The sequence below is a fragment of the Colias philodice genome, chromosome 29 (assembly GCF_061535455.1).
Source record: "Colias philodice isolate Cphi_HAF_F1 chromosome 29, ilColPhil1 Martin Lab GWU primary, whole genome shotgun sequence".
Classification (NCBI taxonomy): domain Eukaryota; kingdom Metazoa; phylum Arthropoda; class Insecta; order Lepidoptera; family Pieridae; genus Colias; species Colias philodice.
In genome coordinates this window covers 3,540,697-3,558,552 of record NC_143114.1, presented here as the reverse complement: position 1 = coordinate 3,558,552, position 17,856 = coordinate 3,540,697, and the positions used below count along the sequence as shown (strand labels likewise).

Here is a 17,856-nt window from a genome sequence, read left to right as displayed (position 1 = left end):
TATACGTACTCGATGTGATCGGTCGCAAGCGTTTACAAGTCTACACAAGCTGTAACACAAGCCAAAATAAACGCATATGCAAGCGTTTGAAAATATTGATTTTTCATTGTTCGGGAAGTGTGTGGAGCCACCATTACATTATCTCAAAATATGTCACTTGCTCTTTGTGTTTTCATTCCTGTCAGTTGACACTTTGACACTTGACAGTTATCATTCAGTAGTACTCATAGAGTAATGTATTTGGTAATGTAGTACTATATTACTTGCTCTGTGTTCAGTAGTAAAAATAAAAATAAAGTAAAAATCACGTAAAAATCAATTTGGAAATTAATTTTTCATCCTATTGTTACAATGGATGTTATTTATAATGAATGGATTTCGAAACCGGATGTTTGTCGGTGTTGTTTAACCAAAAGCGGCGTTTTCGACTTTACAAAACACAGAGAATCTGAAAATGGAGAGATCTTATTAGATATATTAAAAAATTGCTTTCAACTAACAGTAAGTTAAGATTATAATAAGTATAATAATGCAGTAATCAAAAAGCGGAAAGCTAGTACAATTGATTATACATAAATTGAACTAGCGCCGCGACTTCGATCGCGTAGTCAATGAAAGACCCGCTTAGTTCCCGTTAAAATTTCCAGGAAAAAACCTTACGTCCTTGCTCGATCTCAAGCTATCCCCGTACCAAATTTTATCCAAATTGGTTCAGTGGTTGAGGCGTGAAGGAGAGACAGACAGAGTTACTTTCGCATTCATTATATTAGTTAGAATTATTGCGTGTCTTGTAAGATTAATTTTCACTTTAAACTGCTTTTGCAACTACAGGGGTATTGTTCCATTTGTGTTGTACTAAGTCCCTTTATTATGAAAAAAAAAATGTTGTGTGGTTTTATGAAACCACGGTAAAAGTGAAACTGTTGGAACGGTTCCGAACACTGCTTTGTGTAGCGCATGTCGCGTGACGGTCGGCTGCCGAGTAGGTATACCTACTCGGCAGCCGCGATACACGCGACATGCGCTACACAGACCAAAAAGTTTGAGACGATGTAATAAAAGTTTCACTTTAAAAATATCTATATAAATGAAAATATTCTAGTTTCTAAGATAAATAATTAAATATCCATAATCTCTGATACAGTCTATCATTTAAAGTTGACTATGGACAAAGGATGCAGCCAGATGATTTGCTTAGTATGTGCCAAAAGTATAGAAAATGCTAGAAATTTCTATACACAAGTGAAGAAGGCTGAAGAGCTGTATAGAAATTATTGGATGCAGAAACAAGGTATTGTTATAATTTAAGCTTTTTTTGTTACAAAGTACAGATATGCCGATCGAAGCAAAGACAAATCCAGCTTAAAACATTAAAATCTGTTCAGCAGTTCTTGAGTTCTAGATAAAGATAAGTAACTCCTTACACAATTTGTGAGAATATGAGAATTTTCTGAAAACCTGTTTTGTTTTGACCCATTGAGCCCCGAGTGGCCCGATCGGTCCACGACACAATAGATTTTCTATTGTGTCTGTGATTCCGGGGCCTGAGTTATTAAAAGCTACTGAATATTTTTCATAGTAAGTGTAGTATTAAATCTAAATATACCTATGAATTTATTGGCTTAAATTCATTCGAAAATAAATCTTATATATAAAATTCTCGTGTCACAATGTTAGTCTGCATACTCCTCCGAAACGGGTGGACCGATTCTCATGAAATTTTCTGTGCATATCGGGTAAGTCTGAGAATCGGCCAACATCTATTTTTCATATTATGTACCACGGGCGAGGCCGGGGCGGGCCGCTAGTAATATATATAATAGTTTTGTCTATTTAAAATTATTGTTAAAAGTTGACTTAGGCCATTCTCCCGTTGCGATACGCACAGGCGATTCAAGTATCCTGCAAGTCTCGGAGACTAGTCGCCGTACAATCCTATTAATATTATAAATGTGAAAGTTTGTATGGATGTTTGTTACTCTTTCACGCAAAAACTACTGAACCGATTACAATGAATTTTAGCACACATATAGGGGGTAACTTGGATTAACACATAAGATAGGTTTTATCCCGGATATCCCACGGAACGGGAACTATGCGGGTTTTTCTTTGAAAATGTGGGCGAAGCCGCGGGCGGAAAGCTAGTATCTCACATACATTTGTATGGATCTACGGTAGCGTAGTGTGCGAGCTTACATACAAATGTATGTGAGATACTACGCGGCGACTAGTCTCCAAGATTTGCATCGCCTGTGCGTATCGTAATGGGAGAACGGCCTTACTTTTAGCATGTCAAGTAAGAAGAGTCAGAAGTTCTAATATTATAAATGTTTTTTTCAGATGGCGATGGTGATCTGCACTTTAACACACAAGAAAGTATTTTTACTTATCCTGATGGTAAATAAATATAAATACCTACTTTTATAATGGTATAATCAAAAGATTAATATGTATAAATATCTTTTATAAAACAACATAATATTATAGTATGTAATATAATTTATTTTATTCAACAGATATTGATGATATAGAAGAATGTCCATTGAAAAGAATAAAAAATAGTAACGGTTCATACAGTGACGATTCAGACACTCCTATTGCAAATTTGTTGAGTAAGGACAAAAACTGTGTAGGAAATGAGAATAAACAAGAAGGTAACTATGATATTCGAAAATTTAATGGTTTTTCTGGGGGACAAATTTATCAAATTAAAAATCATTCTTGAGTTCTAAGTGGTTTTAAAAATAAAAATAAATTTCTTGCCCTCTTATTTTTTCTTTAAATATGTTTTCATACAAACTTCTACTATATTATAACTTTAAATGATCAAAATTTATCACTTTTCTTTGAAAGGAGAGGGTAGTTTTAGAACTTAGTAATTTTAAAACTACCTTCTTTTTGTAGATGTCTAAGTCAAAACAATAGAAAGTATTACTTTAAATAAAATATTAAATATTTTCTTTTCAGGAACATTTGCATTGACACAAATAACAAAACAAGTGTCGGAAAGGAAACGCGTAAAAATGACATGTGAGACCGTTTTAACGGACACCACGGCGTGTCCGTTCCGACACCACAAGAGCTGGTTCCAATGCTTCTTTTGTTTCAAAGATTTCATGGAATTAAAACTATTAAGGGACCATACAATAAACGCCCACGCCAACGTTGAAGAAGAATTAAAAAAAATAAAACGCTTCCCGCGCTCGCTACAAATTGACATTTCGGATTTACAATGCCGGAAATGTCAAATCGATTTGACAGATGTCAAAACTATGCAAACGCATTTTGACAGAGTACACCAAAAACGTATTTACAAAGAGTGCATAGCTGATTATAAAGTGAATTCTAGTCCGTATCGTTGTCATATTTGTGAAAAGGAATTCCACGTGTTCCGAACGCTGACCACGCATTTGAATGAGCATTATGCGAATTGCATTTGCGATGTATGCGGCAAGTCATTTCTGAATTCTAAACGTCTGAAAGTTCATAAACGAACGCATGAAAACGGCGCGTATCCCTGCAATCAATGCGGAAAAGTTTTAAAAACGAAAACGTCAAAAGCGAACCACATAGAGAGCGCGCATTCCAAACGTACAATAAAATGTCATATTTGCGACAAACCAATGAAACATTATAACGACAGGATAAAACATATGTCGGAAATACATAATATAACGCATACTTTCAAATGTCCTATTTGCGGTCGCGTGTACAATATAAAACATTATTTAGCAACTCATATACGGCAGACACATGGTAGTAAGAATAAAAAATGCACAGAATGTAGCATGTCGTTTATAACGAATCATGGGTTGAAGAAACATATGTTAAAGCATTCTGGTGAGCGGCCATTTTCATGTAATGTGTGCTTTAAGTCGTATACGAGAAATTATACGCTGCGGGAGCATATGCGGGAACATGATAAGAGCGATTTTTAATAAATGTTTATGATTTAACTTGTGTTTTATTTAATAATAATTATAAGACTTATTCTGCTCGATGGTTCGATCGCTACTCGAGCATAATAATTTTTAATTAACATGTTATTGAAGACAAGAATAATTTTGTTTATTTGTAGTTTTTAATCTGGTATCTTATCTAGATGAGCATAGAACCGAGGGGTCAAGGGCCCGATTTTAGTAAGGGTCCACCATAAATATTAGCTTAGCCGAGCACAAAGGAAAATATGATCATCAAGTCACTTAGAGCGGCGTATACAGGAGCTCGAGCAGTTAACGGCTGAGCGACGTACTCGGACTGCTCGGGCGGTTGGCGTCAACTGCTCGAGCAGTCAGAGTCATGGAATTTCGTCTGCAAGCCGTTGGTCTCAACTGCTGGAGCGGTCCGTGTACGACCGCGACCGCCCTGTGCTAAGTCACTATTTTTGCTAAATAGCAACATTTAAATTTTTCAATGTCACCTTGATGTCACTATACGATTTTTCTATCAAATTGTCATTTGTCACACAATGACCAATGTCAGCATTCAGTTGTCATCGGACAGTGAATATGACAACGCGTATAACCTCACTCGAATGTAATAAATATTCAAAACAAAGATTGAAATAATCAATAATCATGATGTTCTTATATTTGTTAAGTATTTTTTCTTTAATGGTGCAAGCAGTGTTTGTTACACTTGCAATTGGTGAGTAAAATGGACATAAAATACTAATAATCACTACATAGTATAAAACAAAGTCGATTTCCCTGTCCCTATGTCCCTATGTCCTTATGTCCCTATGTCCCTTTGTACGCTTAAATCTTTGAAACTACGCAACGGATTTTGATGCGGTTTTTTTAAATAGATAGAGTGATTCAAGAGGAAGGTTTATATGTATAATAACATCCATTAAATAGTGGAGAAGTACTGTTATTTTTGAGGTTTCTAAAGTGATGTCGTAAAAAATTACATTTTTTCCGCTTACATTGCAAACGCAGGCTGAACCCTACGAGTTTTATCAAAATAATGTACTAAGTATTATATACGTTGAAAAGGTCTATAGAAAAGTCCGCGATGGTATATGTCTATCTCTTATGGATTACCCACAATAACATTTTTTTGTCATTTACTTTTTACGAAAAATAATGGCTAATTTTCGATGCGATTTTAACCAATACAGCATTAATCCTTAACCAATTAAATACCTTGAATACATTGTTCGTTTAATATAGATCTATATGGCCCTTTACACCGTATGATTTAAGTGAATATTTTCGAAGATATTACAGATTTAAAAATTGCGGGACGTAGCGTTTGCGGCGGTACCGGCCGGCCGCCAGGCTATCTATACGAAGTCGGAGCGGGCCGCTATGTTTTTATATACAACGTTCACAGTTTTTCTGTAGTGTATTTAGTATCAGCATTGCACCCGTGCGAAGCCGGGGCGGGTCGCTAGTTATTTATAAATAAAACGTAATTATTTTTGGATAAAATCAGAAAATAAAAATAAACATACGGATTATTATTATTCGGACATATTCTAGTTAATATTGTTAATACTAAATCGTCTCTTTAATTATATTTGACCATTCACTAAGAATTATTTAGAAAACATTTGAAAATATCTGTTTTGCATGAATTTCCATCAATTTACTGTTTTTAAAGAATCAATTCTGAGTTCAAGAGTTCAGTGTACTTAAAATTCTATTAAATTTGTAATACAGGCAATTAACGTAGGAAAGTATATTTAAAACACAAGGAAAATTTGTGGAAAAATAATAAATAATATAATTAATACCTAGTTATCTTGAAAATATTAAAATTGTATTAGTCAGTTCAATAAAGAAACGAATCTTCAATGGCGGCCAAAGCTGACTTTGACAGATGGTAGGATCATCAAAAAAGAAAATAAAATTATCGTAAATTGATAATTATTTTATTAATTATTTCAAATTGTTTGTTGACAAACTTTTTTGTTATTGTATTTGTGTATTTATATGAATTATCATATTTACGTATACAGAATGTAATAAAATCCCCATAATACTTGTAATAAGCCCATAAAACTGAACAACTTTTCCCAAAGAACATATTTTGTCAAATTCCAATAAAACATTATTTACTTTCGCAAATGCATAATTGTCATTGTAAATTTATGATAAAAACTATTATAGGGAAAATCAAATACATTTTAGTGATTTTATTTTTCCATTTTTTTTTTGCATACCGTACGGCCGTGTGTGAGCGAGAGGGAATGATAAGCGCCGCCATTGAAGATTCGTTTCTTTAAAGAACTAACTAATAAATCTAAATATTAAAATAGTTTAATAATAATTATTAAAGATTTTTGAAAGCTAGTAGTACAATATATATTCATTAATATGTCTATTTCTCCTTTAAAAAAGGTAATTTTGATGTAAAAAACTCATGAAGTGCTAATTTCTTATAAATAAGTAAAAAGTATTAAAAAAATCTGTTTTTAGTATAAATAATTTTCTCTTTCAGCTGCTGGCCTCTATTATCTTGCTGAGTTGGTTGAAGAATACACAGTAATGGCCAAATATGTTATATCTTGGACTGTGGTGGTATGTTTGTGTTTACTAGCTTACCGTCCGCGGCTTCGCCCGCTTTCTCTAAAACGATTTGAGATTTAAACTATCCTATCTCTCAAGTTGGATCGAACTGCACATGGTGTGCGAATTTTATTATAATTGGTTAAGTGGTTTTGGAGTCCATTGAGGACAAACATTGTGACACCAGATTTATATATATTAAGACTAGCGGTCCGCCCCGGCTTCGCCCGTGGTACATATGAAAAATAGATGTTGGCCGATTCTCAGACTAACCCGATATGCACAGAAAATTTCATGAGAATCGGTCCACCCGTTTCGGAGGAGTATGCAGACTAACATTGTGACACGAGAATTTTATATATAAGACTAATTGTAATTATAAAGCTGAAGAGTTTGTTTGTTTGTTTGTTTGAACGCACTAATCTCGGTAACTACTGGTCCGATTTGAAAAATTCTTTCGGTGTTAGATAGCCCATTTATCGAGGAAGGTTATAGGCTATATTTCATCACGCTACGGGCAACAGGATTGGAGCCACGGGGGTGATTAACCGCGCGGAGCAACTAGTATAAGATAAAGACAAATCTAATGCCAGTAGTATTTCGTTAAATATCTTTAGAAATTTTAATTCATTGATGTGTCTAAGCTGTGTCAAATACAAACTTAGAATTTTATGATCTACTAGCGGTCCACCCCGGCTTCGCCCGTGGTACATATTTACGTTTTCTCTACATAAGAACCATCCTCGTACTTCAAGGAATATAATAAAAAAAGAATTATCGAAATCAGTCCACCCGTTCTCGAGTTATGCGCTTACCAACACATTTTGCGATTCATTTTTATATATAAGAGAAGAAGAAGATTGTTAAATGTTAAGTATACATTTAATTCTAAACTTAAATAATTTCTTATTAAATATTTTTAAGTATCTGTGCACATAAGTATGGGCGTGTTTGCGAGTGTATATGTTGAGCCGTGCGCGCGTTTTTGGTTTGTCGAGTATGTATATTTTTTTTTAATTTTTGTAATTGCTAACAATTTCTACCATTTTCAGGCAACAGCAATTATACATTTAGGTCTCATAGCATTTGAAGAAATCCCCTTATACCTAAATGGTCTAGGGCTCCTACAGCAGTGTTTACACGGAGTACTGTTAAAGGACTTCCCAGTTTTTAGACTAACAAGTGTAACATTCATAACGGCTGTGCTAAATTTGATACTACACCACTATCTAGCGTTCAAGTACTTTGGGACAATGTTTTATGGATTTTCTGAGGTAATTATTAATATATCAGCTATAAATTGTATTGAAAGTTGTGATATAATCATGAAATATTATAACTCATTGGAATTAACACTATTACTTGGCAGTAATGTTCAAAGTCTATTGTATCGCTCATTAGTGAACTCTGCTTGATACACAAGCTCTGCCTACGCGGCAGAGTTTTGCTTTGGACTTCCAGTAATTGTAATTGTTTTGTACATCAATGTTACTAATTATTGTTATTTTCTTTATAGGTACTTGCGTATTTCACACTATGTTTGTGGGTGGTACCATTTGCATTGTTTGTCTCGCTGTCAGCTAACGACTATGTTCTACCCACTACTGGGGAGAGACAACATTTATTAGGTAAACACGTATTATTAATATAAAAACTGCTAATTTATTCTTAGATTTGAAGTTAAAATCCGGCCAATTGATCGGGCTGTAGAGCGTGCCAAACAAACATACACTCGAAAAAAATAACTCTTCGTCTTTCGCAGTCGCATCTTTATATTTCAGAATCGGTGCTAAATGTTAAAAATATGTTCTGACGATTCAAAAGTGCTTCTAGAAGAAGTCTAATTGAATAAATAAATGTTTCGAGTTTGAGTTTATATCCGTAAATTGAAGGTAAAATATTTCTTTGCAACAAAATTAAAACGATCAATTCTTTTTTTTTACAGGCGAAAACAACGTGGTCACAGACTATTTATCGCAAAAAGCGAAACGGTACAGTCTACTGTCATTCTTCAGTTTTGCTAAGGAATCCATACTGCCACAGAGGAATAAAAAGTCGTTTTAAATTAATGCTCACCTAGTATTTAAATATACATTCTTTGTATAATGTAAATAATTAGTCAAATTAGTGAATAATTTGAACAACGAATTAATTATAGTGCAATGACCCAACTAAAAAGAAGCCTACTCACGTATCTGCAGCAGGGGCAATATTGTAATTGGACACTAAATTGGCTCCTTAATTAAGGACCTTAATTGTGGCAAGCAGCGGCAATTTAGAGAACAGCTGAAATGTCTCCGACCGCCGTACAACCGAGATTGTTCCAATATTGTTCCTGCGGCAGGTTCGTGAGTAACCGGCTTAAAGATCAAATAAAATTAAAAGAAATATAACAGGCAGAAATTTACGCGGGAAATGTCATTTTGACAGTTCAGAATACAAAATGTAAAAAATGTACACATTTTGGTTATAGTTGTATCTTTTTTATGTGTAACAGTCTGATAACTGAATGGCTTATTTTGTTTATTTATTAACGTATGCCTGACTATTAACAAATTTACCAATATAATTTATTGGCTAAAAAATATATTTATCTTTGATATTTCGGCCATTCATTATTGTAAATTATTTGAAGTGTGTTTAAAATAATATACACTCAAATACCTTTTGAAAAATCAAGTTAAAGAAAAATAAAATTGAATTAAATTCCTATGATTGGTTTGTGATTAGAATACGAATATTTTTAATGTATCACTTAATTTCATATTTGTGTTACGGATTGTTTTTTTTTGTGATATTTTCGTTAAGGGTCTATTTCTATTATATATAAGATTGAACAGTATCATATATTTGCAACAATTCCCTATGAATTTAAATTTTATGTTGCAAAAGGCAGTGGTGTAAGGAAATGAACAGAGAAATTGATTCCACTACTCATAGATAGAAAAATGTCTCTACTTGTTATATTATTATAAACAGTAAACAGACACACACAGACAGCTCATGCTCCAGATAGGCAACACGAAAGTCAGGTAATTGCCCGACTCGTTTCGAGCGAGCGAGATGCAATACATGAGAAAAAAGAAGACTTACAAACAGGCAAGGCCGTTTTAAAATACAACATTGATGGTGTATAATCTATCTATCCTTTTAATACGTCATTGCACACATTTACACACACTCACTTCAAAACACACACACACACACACGAAAATATACCTACTAATAATTACTTAATTATACAGCAATATTGGATGGATTCAAAGGAGCAATATTAAGAAACCTCGTACAATCATAGGCTGTTAATATATTGACGAATTCCTTAACATAAGACAAATTTAATTTATTTGTAAATATTTTGTTTATTTTTATTTATGTAGTTTTTTGTACGATATTTCGAATAAAAGCTTGTTGAAGTATTATTTTCTGTTTTATTTCAACCTAGCAATCATTGCTTCGAAGATTGGCAAATAAAAATCCCTACTACAATATTATAAATGCGAAAGTAACTCTGTCTGTCTGTTACGCTTTACCGCTTAACCATCACCGATTTTGATGAAATTTGGCACAGACAATCTGTAGACCCCGAGAAAGAACATAGGCTACCTTTTATTGCGAAATATGTACCACGGGCGAAGCCGGGGTGGACCGCTAGTAGGTAATATGTTTCTCCAACAAATTACACTTATCGATTTAATATTATAAAGCAAAATATAAAAAAGTTTCGTTTATTTGTGAGATAACTCTGCTTTTAAAATAATACAAATTTTAATTACTTACCATGACCTCATTTTCAAATAAATATTATTAACTATCAATAATTATTTATTCAAGTGAAATAATTCTAATTTAGGATCTCGTAGGTAAAACAGACCAACCAACTGTAGTAATATAGAAATAGGTGCGCCTATTTCTTTACTCCCATACTGGGATCGACTCGAATATTATAAATGCGAAAGTTGTTTGTTACTCCTTGACGTAAAAACTGCTGAACCGATTTTCATGAAATTTGGCACAAATCGAGAACTTACAGGGACTTTACAGGGACGAAAAATACACAGGTTTTCCTCTGCGCTGCGGGCGAAGAGCCTGTAAATTTATATTATTAAGAACATAAAATAAAACTACCATATTAAATAACAATTCATTGATGACTCTTAACACAATGCTGTCGCATATTCTTCTTACTTTTAAACATTTTTTCACAAAACGGACATTTATGCTCCTTCACACTGACATGTTTAACCATGTGTGCCTTTAGTTCATGCTGTCCAAACGTCTTCCAACCGCAGATATGGCAAATCGCATTTCTCTCTTTCAAATGCCTTTCTCGAATATGCCTGCGAAGTATACTTGCAAATATGAATGTCCTTGGACAGTACAGACATTTAAAAAGCTCCCTTCGCTTGTGTATCGACGCCATATGCAAAGATCTTTGGTAATGCGTCTTGAAAAACTCCCAACAGGCCAAACACCTGTATCTTTTACCGTGAACGCCGCGCATGTGATCCCCTAAATGACTAGCTTCCAAGTTAACACTGCATTCTGAGCAGGAAGTTTCATTTTGAACAACTTGGAGGTGAGAACAAATCTGTTTTGTACTCTTAAATCGCGTATTGCAAACTGCGCAAAACATTTTGGTAACATTACTATGTTTTTTGACCATATGCGCTACCAAATTCCCATACGATTTCATTGGAATCTCGCAAACTATACATTGCTTTTTCTCGCCCAACTCAAAGGGAATCATACATAACCCTGCATTGATATCAAAATACATCCCATGTTCGGTCATCAAATGATCGACCAATTGGTGAATATTTTCCACCATATTAGTACACAGTTTACAGCTTAAATTGGAGACATCAACAAATACATTTTCCTCGTAATAATTGTTAATTGCTTTTTCTATATCCTCTATAGAGTGTTGCGTTTGATGGGTTTTTAGTTCGTCTGGTATTTCGAACATTTCATAGCAGTAGAAACATCTGAAACACGTTCTAAGCCAACGGAACGGCATGACAGAAGATTTTAGTAGGACTTCGCTTATGTTGAACCTTATTGCTTTTAATTTTTCCTCGTCTTCGTCTATAGACTGGATTCCTTCTTTCCGTCGGCCTGTAATTGAAAAGTTAATATTTCTGAGTATTGAGTTTGAATTATCTTACTAAAATTATAAACGTGAATGTTTGTTCCTCTTTGATTCGAAAACCACTGAACGGATTTTGATGATACTTGTCAGAGATGTAGCTCATGTATGTGACAGTCAATTAAAAGTACAAAATATGTATTTGTTTGAGAATATTTATGTATACCTGAAAATTTTCTCGCTTCTGCAATAAGATTATTATTTGTACTTCTTTTTATTTTAATATGTTTATATTCAGCGTTATTGACAAAATAATCTATACTAATATTATAAAGCAGAGTTTGTTTGAACGCGCTAATCTCGGGAACTACTGGTCCGATATGAAAAATTCTTTCGGTGTTAGATAGCCCATTTATCGAGGAAGGTTTTAGGCTATATATCATCACGCTACGACCAACAGGAGTGGAGCCACGGGGGTGAAACCGCGCGGAGCAACTAGTAAAGAAATAAAAATCTTAATGTTCTAAATTAGTTTATTTATCTATTTACAATATTATAATTATAACGATGATATTATACATAAGTACTTATCCCCTTATCGGTACATAGTTTGTCTTAATTACTCTGTTGAAATATTAGCAGTAGATACTTACAAAATTATTATGTTTCTCTAGATTAAAATGCCTACCAATTTTGATTTAATTTCATATTAGATTTAAGGGTTATTAGTCCTAATCCAAATAATAAAAACGGAGTAAAAGAGATTCTATTTATCCACTATATTTACAAAGAAAGACATTTTTAAAGAACTTTATTGTACAGAATGTCACCTAATCTTTGTATAGAAATTTTAACAACGCCCCTGGCGTGCGTCAAAGGAACTAAGTAATTTTTAGTATGTAATAATGACGTCATGCTTTCTATGCTGTTACAAATACTTTGACGATAGTTATCGAGCTTGCCCCTCTGTTACTTGTGTTTTTCATGTCAAGTCATTTAGAAATTTGAACCTGGCGTGCGTCAAAGGAACTAATTTTTTTGTATGTAATAATGACGTCATGCTCTTGATGCTGTTACGAATACTTTGACCATCTTTGACGATAGTTTTTGTGCTCGCTCCCGTTACTTATTTTTTTCATGTCTAGTTATTTTAAAAAATCTTTTAACCCCACAAATAATAAAATTCGTTGTTCCCGTTTCACAATGCCGGTGTCGAATGTGTTTCATACGTGTAGCGACACAAAAAAAGTACTAATGTTAGAGAGGTCGAATTTTGTGCATCAAGCTCATTTCTTTGGCACGTATTTATTGCAGTATTGTAACTTTTTATCCCATAATTATATGTTGCTTGAAATGTTATCAATTAAAAATATTTTCCATTTGTTTTTCAGTTATTTTATATACTAATTTACACACAATTAGCTCAATCGATACTGATGTTCGTAACCCATAGTCTGTGGCTGTACAGTCTTATGCATCCTTGCAAAATGTGCCCTCATAATCTTCCTCGTTGTAAACAATTTCTCACAAACTTCACATTTGAAGTTTTTCTCCCCACTATGTTTATACATGTGGTTCTTCAACCGATTGCTGTTAAACGCCTTCCAACCGCACACACTGCAAATATGATTCCTGACTTTTAAATGTGTATCCCGCAAATGCGTCATCATCATGCTCCTGAAGACAAATGTCTTTGGACAATGCAGGCATTTGATTTCCTCCCTATTCTTATGTTCGGTCGCCATATGCCGTGACCGTTTATAATGACTCCTGAATATCTGCGTACACACTAAGCACTTGTACTTTTTGTCCATATCGTGCTCGTATTTCTGATGACTCTTCAATTTATATCGAGTCTCAAATTTTTCGCCGCATTCTTGACAGAGTAATCCAGAATTTTCGTGAACGGATTTCATGTGTAAGCGCAATAGATGGCCGTCTTTGAAATGCTGTCCGCAGACCTCGCAGAGAATAGCTGATGTGCCTTTATGGTCCTTATTCGTATGATGCAATAGAGGTCCGAATGTGTAGAACCCGGCACCGCAAGTGAGACAGTTTAGCGAGAAATTGTCCAGCTTAAACGGAATCATGCAAGTGCCGACATCTTTATTGTACACTGTCCCGTGTTTTTCCACCAAATGGTCAATCAATTCGTATAGATCTGTCACGTTTTCTGTGCACAATTTGCAGGCTAGGTTCGAAATATCCACATACACTATCGGCTCCCAGTATTTGCTCATAGTGACTTCCTTAATCTCGTCTCCAACATGTGTTATTTGGTGGTTCTTCAGTTCTGAAGACTCTTGGAAAATGTCGTAACAGTAAAAGCATCTGTAGGAGCTCTTTAGCCATCGGAAAGGCATAACAGTTGATTTGATCAGCACTTGCAGGACATTGTTTCTCATGATTTTCCGTTTTTCCTTAGATGATAGTTCTGTTTTCGTAGTGAGCGAACCGAGGATATCTTCGAAGGAATCAGCTATGTCATTGGTTGTGTCACAACTCCTAGATACTCCTGAAACGAAAACACCTTTATATAGCATCCACTCTTCTTTCTTGGGACATTGGTAACAGTTCTTGAACGATTTCTTATTATAACTGCGTATTTAAGGGTGAAGGCGATTAAGAATCATCGACTTACAATATTAAAGGCGAGTTTGAACGATATATCTGGTGACTATGAATTTATATTCTTAGTCATTATATGTGTTATTTGTATGTAGTTATGTAGGTATGAAGGAAAATGGCTATGGATTGTATATCTCAAGAAGAAAACGTCAAACGAATGAGCTAGTAGCTGTAATAATCGTGAACAACTAAACTTGTGTATCTACAAATATGTACCCTTTATAATGTGAAAATTTAATTTAATTCATTTCATTAGACTGTGTAATATCTTTAATAATAGAAATGAAATAATGCTTAATATGTTCAATATAATAAATACATCATTTGTACAATCCATACTAATATTATAAATGCGAAAGTAACTCTGTCTGTCTGTCTGTTACTCAATCACGCCTAAACTAGAACCAATTTTCATGAAATTTGGTATGGAGATATTTTGATACCCGAGAAAGGACATAGGCTACTTTTTATCCCGGGAAAATGACGCAATCCCGGAAATCCCACGGGAACGGGAACTATGCGGGTTTTTCTTTGACTGCGCGGGCGAAGCCGCGGGCGGAAACCTAGTAGAATAATAAATAAGTTTTGAATAGTGATTAAAAAAACCTGTCGCCTAATCTTTTCTATCTAATCAATGTATCTAATAAAATAATCTCTCATTGCAATAATAAACCATTTTTCATATTTTTTTTTATTAACACAAGGTTCATGTAGGATATACAGAAATGATGTACATATCATGATTTAAACTTTGATTCTTGGTTTACAAATGACACTTTTGTATTAACATCATAGAAACCCAAACATTCTCTATATAAACACGAGGAACATAACCATCATATGCAATAACTCTAAGAGATAGCGCGCAAGAGCAACTTTTGTCTCCGCAACTATTTTGTCTCTCGCTTCAACTCTATGGGCTAGTAAGAAAGTGCGCGCACGTAGCGACGCAACTTCCCATATGAGTTGATGGGAGAGACAAAATAGTTACGGAGACAAAAGTTGCTCTTGTGCGCTAGCTCTAACATTTTAAACCACATTACACAGTCTCTTCAACAACATCAAAATCCGTTCCCAACTCAATATTCACGAACACATTGTCATCAATAACTGGACTCTCTTCCTCGATATATTGAGGATGTTTCTTCTTATAATGGAACCTCAAATTCGATCTATAGGCAAATTCCTTCCCACATAAACAGCAGTTATAATCCTTCCTCCCTGTATGCAAATAAGCATGCTTATTCAAGTTACTCCGTTTCCCAAACATTTTGCCGCAAACCGAGCATATAAACTTTTTATCCCCATTATGTTTAACCATGTGTAACTTCACGTCATATTGTCCAAAGAACTTATCCCCACATATAGGGCATTCTACGTTTCTCTCTCTTAAGTGAACTCGTCTCATGTGTCTTGACATAATACCTTCTTGCAGGAAAACCTTTGGACAGTATGGGCATTTTATCTTCAAATCCGCTAAACCATGAACATTGGCTAAGTGCAATTTTTTGAAGTACGGACTCTTGAATATCTCTGGACAGTATGGGCAAGTTAGGAGGTTGACTAGATGTATATTCTTTTCGTGTAACATTTTTTTGGATAACGTTTCTAGTTTAATACCGCAGTAATCACATGTGTATCCACCTTCCTTGTGATAGTACCTATTGTGCATTCTCAGGTGGTTTACACCTTGAAAGCTCGTACCACAGACGTCGCAAATATAATCGTGGGATAAGTGATATTTATTGGCATGCCGTAAAAGGTATTCAAAGGACACGAATTTTGTATCACAAATCGGACAGGTGAGGTGGTCTTTTTTCAATCTGAACGGCAGAAGACAGTTTGGTACGCTCATGTCGTATTCTGCGTCATGCGCGATGATTAAATGGTGTATAAGCTGTTCCAAATCATTGAAAATCTGAGGGCATAGTTTGCAGGAGAGATTACAAATGTCAATTTTAACAGCGGCGTCCCAATTTCTATTATTTTTCGTCCGATCATGTATTACCAGTTCTAGGTTAGCGAACTGATGCATTTTTAAGGTATGTTCTCGAAGCATGTCGGGGTCTTTCATGGGTTCTGTACAATAGAAGCATCTATATCTAGCCTTGTAATATAGGAATGGGGTTGCGTTACTATATTGCAAAACATACTCAATATTACGCCTTTTGATTAATAATTTTCGCACCATTTCCTTTTTCTTTTGTCTGTCCCCCGTTGGGTCGGTATTTGGACCTGGAAACAAATTAGGTATTTAGGCGTTTCCTTTTGTCTTTATTTTTCATTACATTTAACTCTTCTTTACGTGCATCTTGTAGCTTATTTTTAATTTTCAAAATATTGTCTTTAGAAGACCATAAATTTTATGCCCTCTTGTGTAGATAGACCTCCTCAAAAATCCAATCGTATTAAAATATGGAGTTTAGTCCTCCAAATCCTTGAAGGATATAACTATGCATAATTAAATATATAGTTTCCGCCGTGGCTTACCGAAGAATGAGTTACATACGTCCATCCAAAATTTTGCCTTAAATACGATTTTATCGTAGATACGATAAATATCTATACTAATAATATAATATAATATTATAAAGAGGGAAGGTTTGTATGTATGTATGTATGGTTTTCACGCATAAACTACGGGACCGATTTTGATGAAATTTGGCACAGATAATATTTAGACCCTGAGAAAGAACATAGGCTACCTTTTATTGCGAAATATGTACCACGGGCGAAGCCGGGGCGGACCGCTAGTATTTTATAAAGTGAAGTTATAAACATACATTGGCTCGAATGAATTTAACAAGGTCACTCAGGGTTATTAAAAATAACAATAACATGAGTCTTTCCCGGATAATTTATTTTTGTCAAACTGATTAGTGAATCATGTGAAATGTATAATATTTACTGATTTAATTCTATAATAAAACTTTCTTACAAGACACAAATAAAAATAATTTGATTTTAGAAGGGCTTACTAAAAATAGGTAATTTTTGTTACCTTACAAGTAAAGTAATCAGTTCTATTTGAAAATATTTAATTTCCACAGGTCTATAAATAGTCAATTAATTATTAAAAATAAATAAAACTGTTTGTAATAATCCATACTAATATTATAAATGCGAAAGTAACTCTGTCTGTCTGTCTGTCTGTTACTCAATCACGCCTAAACTACTGAACCAATTTGCATGAAATTTGGTATGGAGATATTCAATACCCGAGAAAGGACATAGGCTACCTTTTATTGCGAAATATGTACCACGGGCGAAGCCGGGGCGGACCTCTAGTAAATAATAAAAATAAACATATTCCTATGGGGGTTTATCGAGTTAAACTCAACATTTGTATGGAAAATGCACTTCTTTATTACATAATTATTTACAAATGAGTTTGAACAATATGTATACTAAGCACAATTTTAAATATATGTTTTAGTGTACAGTATTCTTTTAGTTAAAATAATAAAACTATAACACATAATACAAAGTATTCAATCTTATATTTTTTACTAGATAGGCTCCGCGGTCAAAACAATGCGCAATCAAAACCACTGGTAAAAACTTTCATTCACTATTTCAACTTTTAGGCGCTGATTTTTGATAAGAAAAAACAAAATTCACCCA

The 17,856-nt window shown here is 34.2% G+C and overlaps 3 protein-coding genes across 6 annotated transcripts; 2 read left to right on the top strand and 1 right to left on the bottom strand.

Moving 5' to 3' along the window:
* Positions 1-279: 279 nt before the first annotated feature.
* On the top strand, positions 280-3,956 carry LOC149475870 (uncharacterized). 4 transcript variants are annotated; one of them, XM_089713192.1, is made up of 5 exons: positions 280-501; positions 1,159-1,291; positions 2,341-2,397; positions 2,517-2,654; positions 2,968-3,956. In XM_089713192.1, exons 1-5 carry the CDS (start codon positions 352-354, stop codon positions 3,936-3,938), a joined length of 1,449 nt encoding a protein of 482 aa, XP_089569318.1. In that variant the 5' UTR covers positions 280-351; the 3' UTR covers positions 3,939-3,956. The 4 variants fall into 4 exon arrangements, with proteins under 4 accessions (XP_089569318.1, XP_089569319.1, XP_089569320.1 ...); XM_089713194.1 differs by having other exon boundaries at positions 362-501; positions 1,145-1,291; XM_089713193.1 differs by lacking the exon at positions 2,341-2,397.
* A 533-nt stretch (positions 3,957-4,489) lies between these two features.
* Positions 4,490-9,934, top strand: LOC149475869 (protein TEX261). The gene is made up of 5 exons (XM_089713196.1): positions 4,490-4,647; positions 6,448-6,527; positions 7,568-7,789; positions 8,032-8,143; positions 8,461-9,934. Exons 1-5 carry the CDS (start codon positions 4,578-4,580, stop codon positions 8,577-8,579), a joined length of 603 nt encoding a protein of 200 aa, XP_089569322.1. The 5' UTR covers positions 4,490-4,577; the 3' UTR covers positions 8,580-9,934.
* Positions 9,935-11,788: 1,854 nt separating this feature from the next.
* Positions 11,789-15,382, bottom strand: LOC149475868 (uncharacterized). Its single transcript, XM_089712924.1, has 2 exons — positions 15,259-15,382; positions 11,789-14,119 (listed from the first exon to the last, which is right to left on the bottom strand). The coding sequence occupies exon 2, from the start codon at positions 14,007-14,009 to the stop codon at positions 13,023-13,025; it is 987 nt and encodes a 328-aa protein (XP_089569050.1). The 5' UTR covers positions 14,010-14,119; positions 15,259-15,382; the 3' UTR covers positions 11,789-13,022.
* Positions 15,383-17,856: the final 2,474 nt, after the last annotated feature.

Bases quoted from the DNA above. Each gene is read 5' to 3' on its own strand.
- LOC149475870 (XM_089713192.1), top strand. From the start codon at position 352: ATGGATGTTATTTATAATGAATGGATTTCGAAACCGGATGTTTGTCGG. The intron at 502-1,158 runs GTAAGTTAAGAT...TATCATTTAAAG, and splicing joins AAAATTGCTTTCAACTAACA to TTGACTATGGACAAAGGATG. The intron at 1,292-2,340 runs GTATTGTTATAA...TGTTTTTTTCAG, and splicing joins TTATTGGATGCAGAAACAAG to ATGGCGATGGTGATCTGCAC.
- LOC149475869 (XM_089713196.1), top strand. From the start codon at position 4,578: ATGATGTTCTTATATTTGTTAAGTATTTTTTCTTTAATGGTGCAAGCA. The intron at 4,648-6,447 runs GTGAGTAAAATG...TTTCTCTTTCAG, and splicing joins GTTTGTTACACTTGCAATTG to CTGCTGGCCTCTATTATCTT. The intron at 7,790-8,031 runs GTAATTATTAAT...TTTTCTTTATAG, and splicing joins TGTTTTATGGATTTTCTGAG to GTACTTGCGTATTTCACACT.
- LOC149475868 (XM_089712924.1), bottom strand. From the start codon at position 14,009: ATGAGAAACAATGTCCTGCAAGTGCTGATCAAATCAACTGTTATGCCT.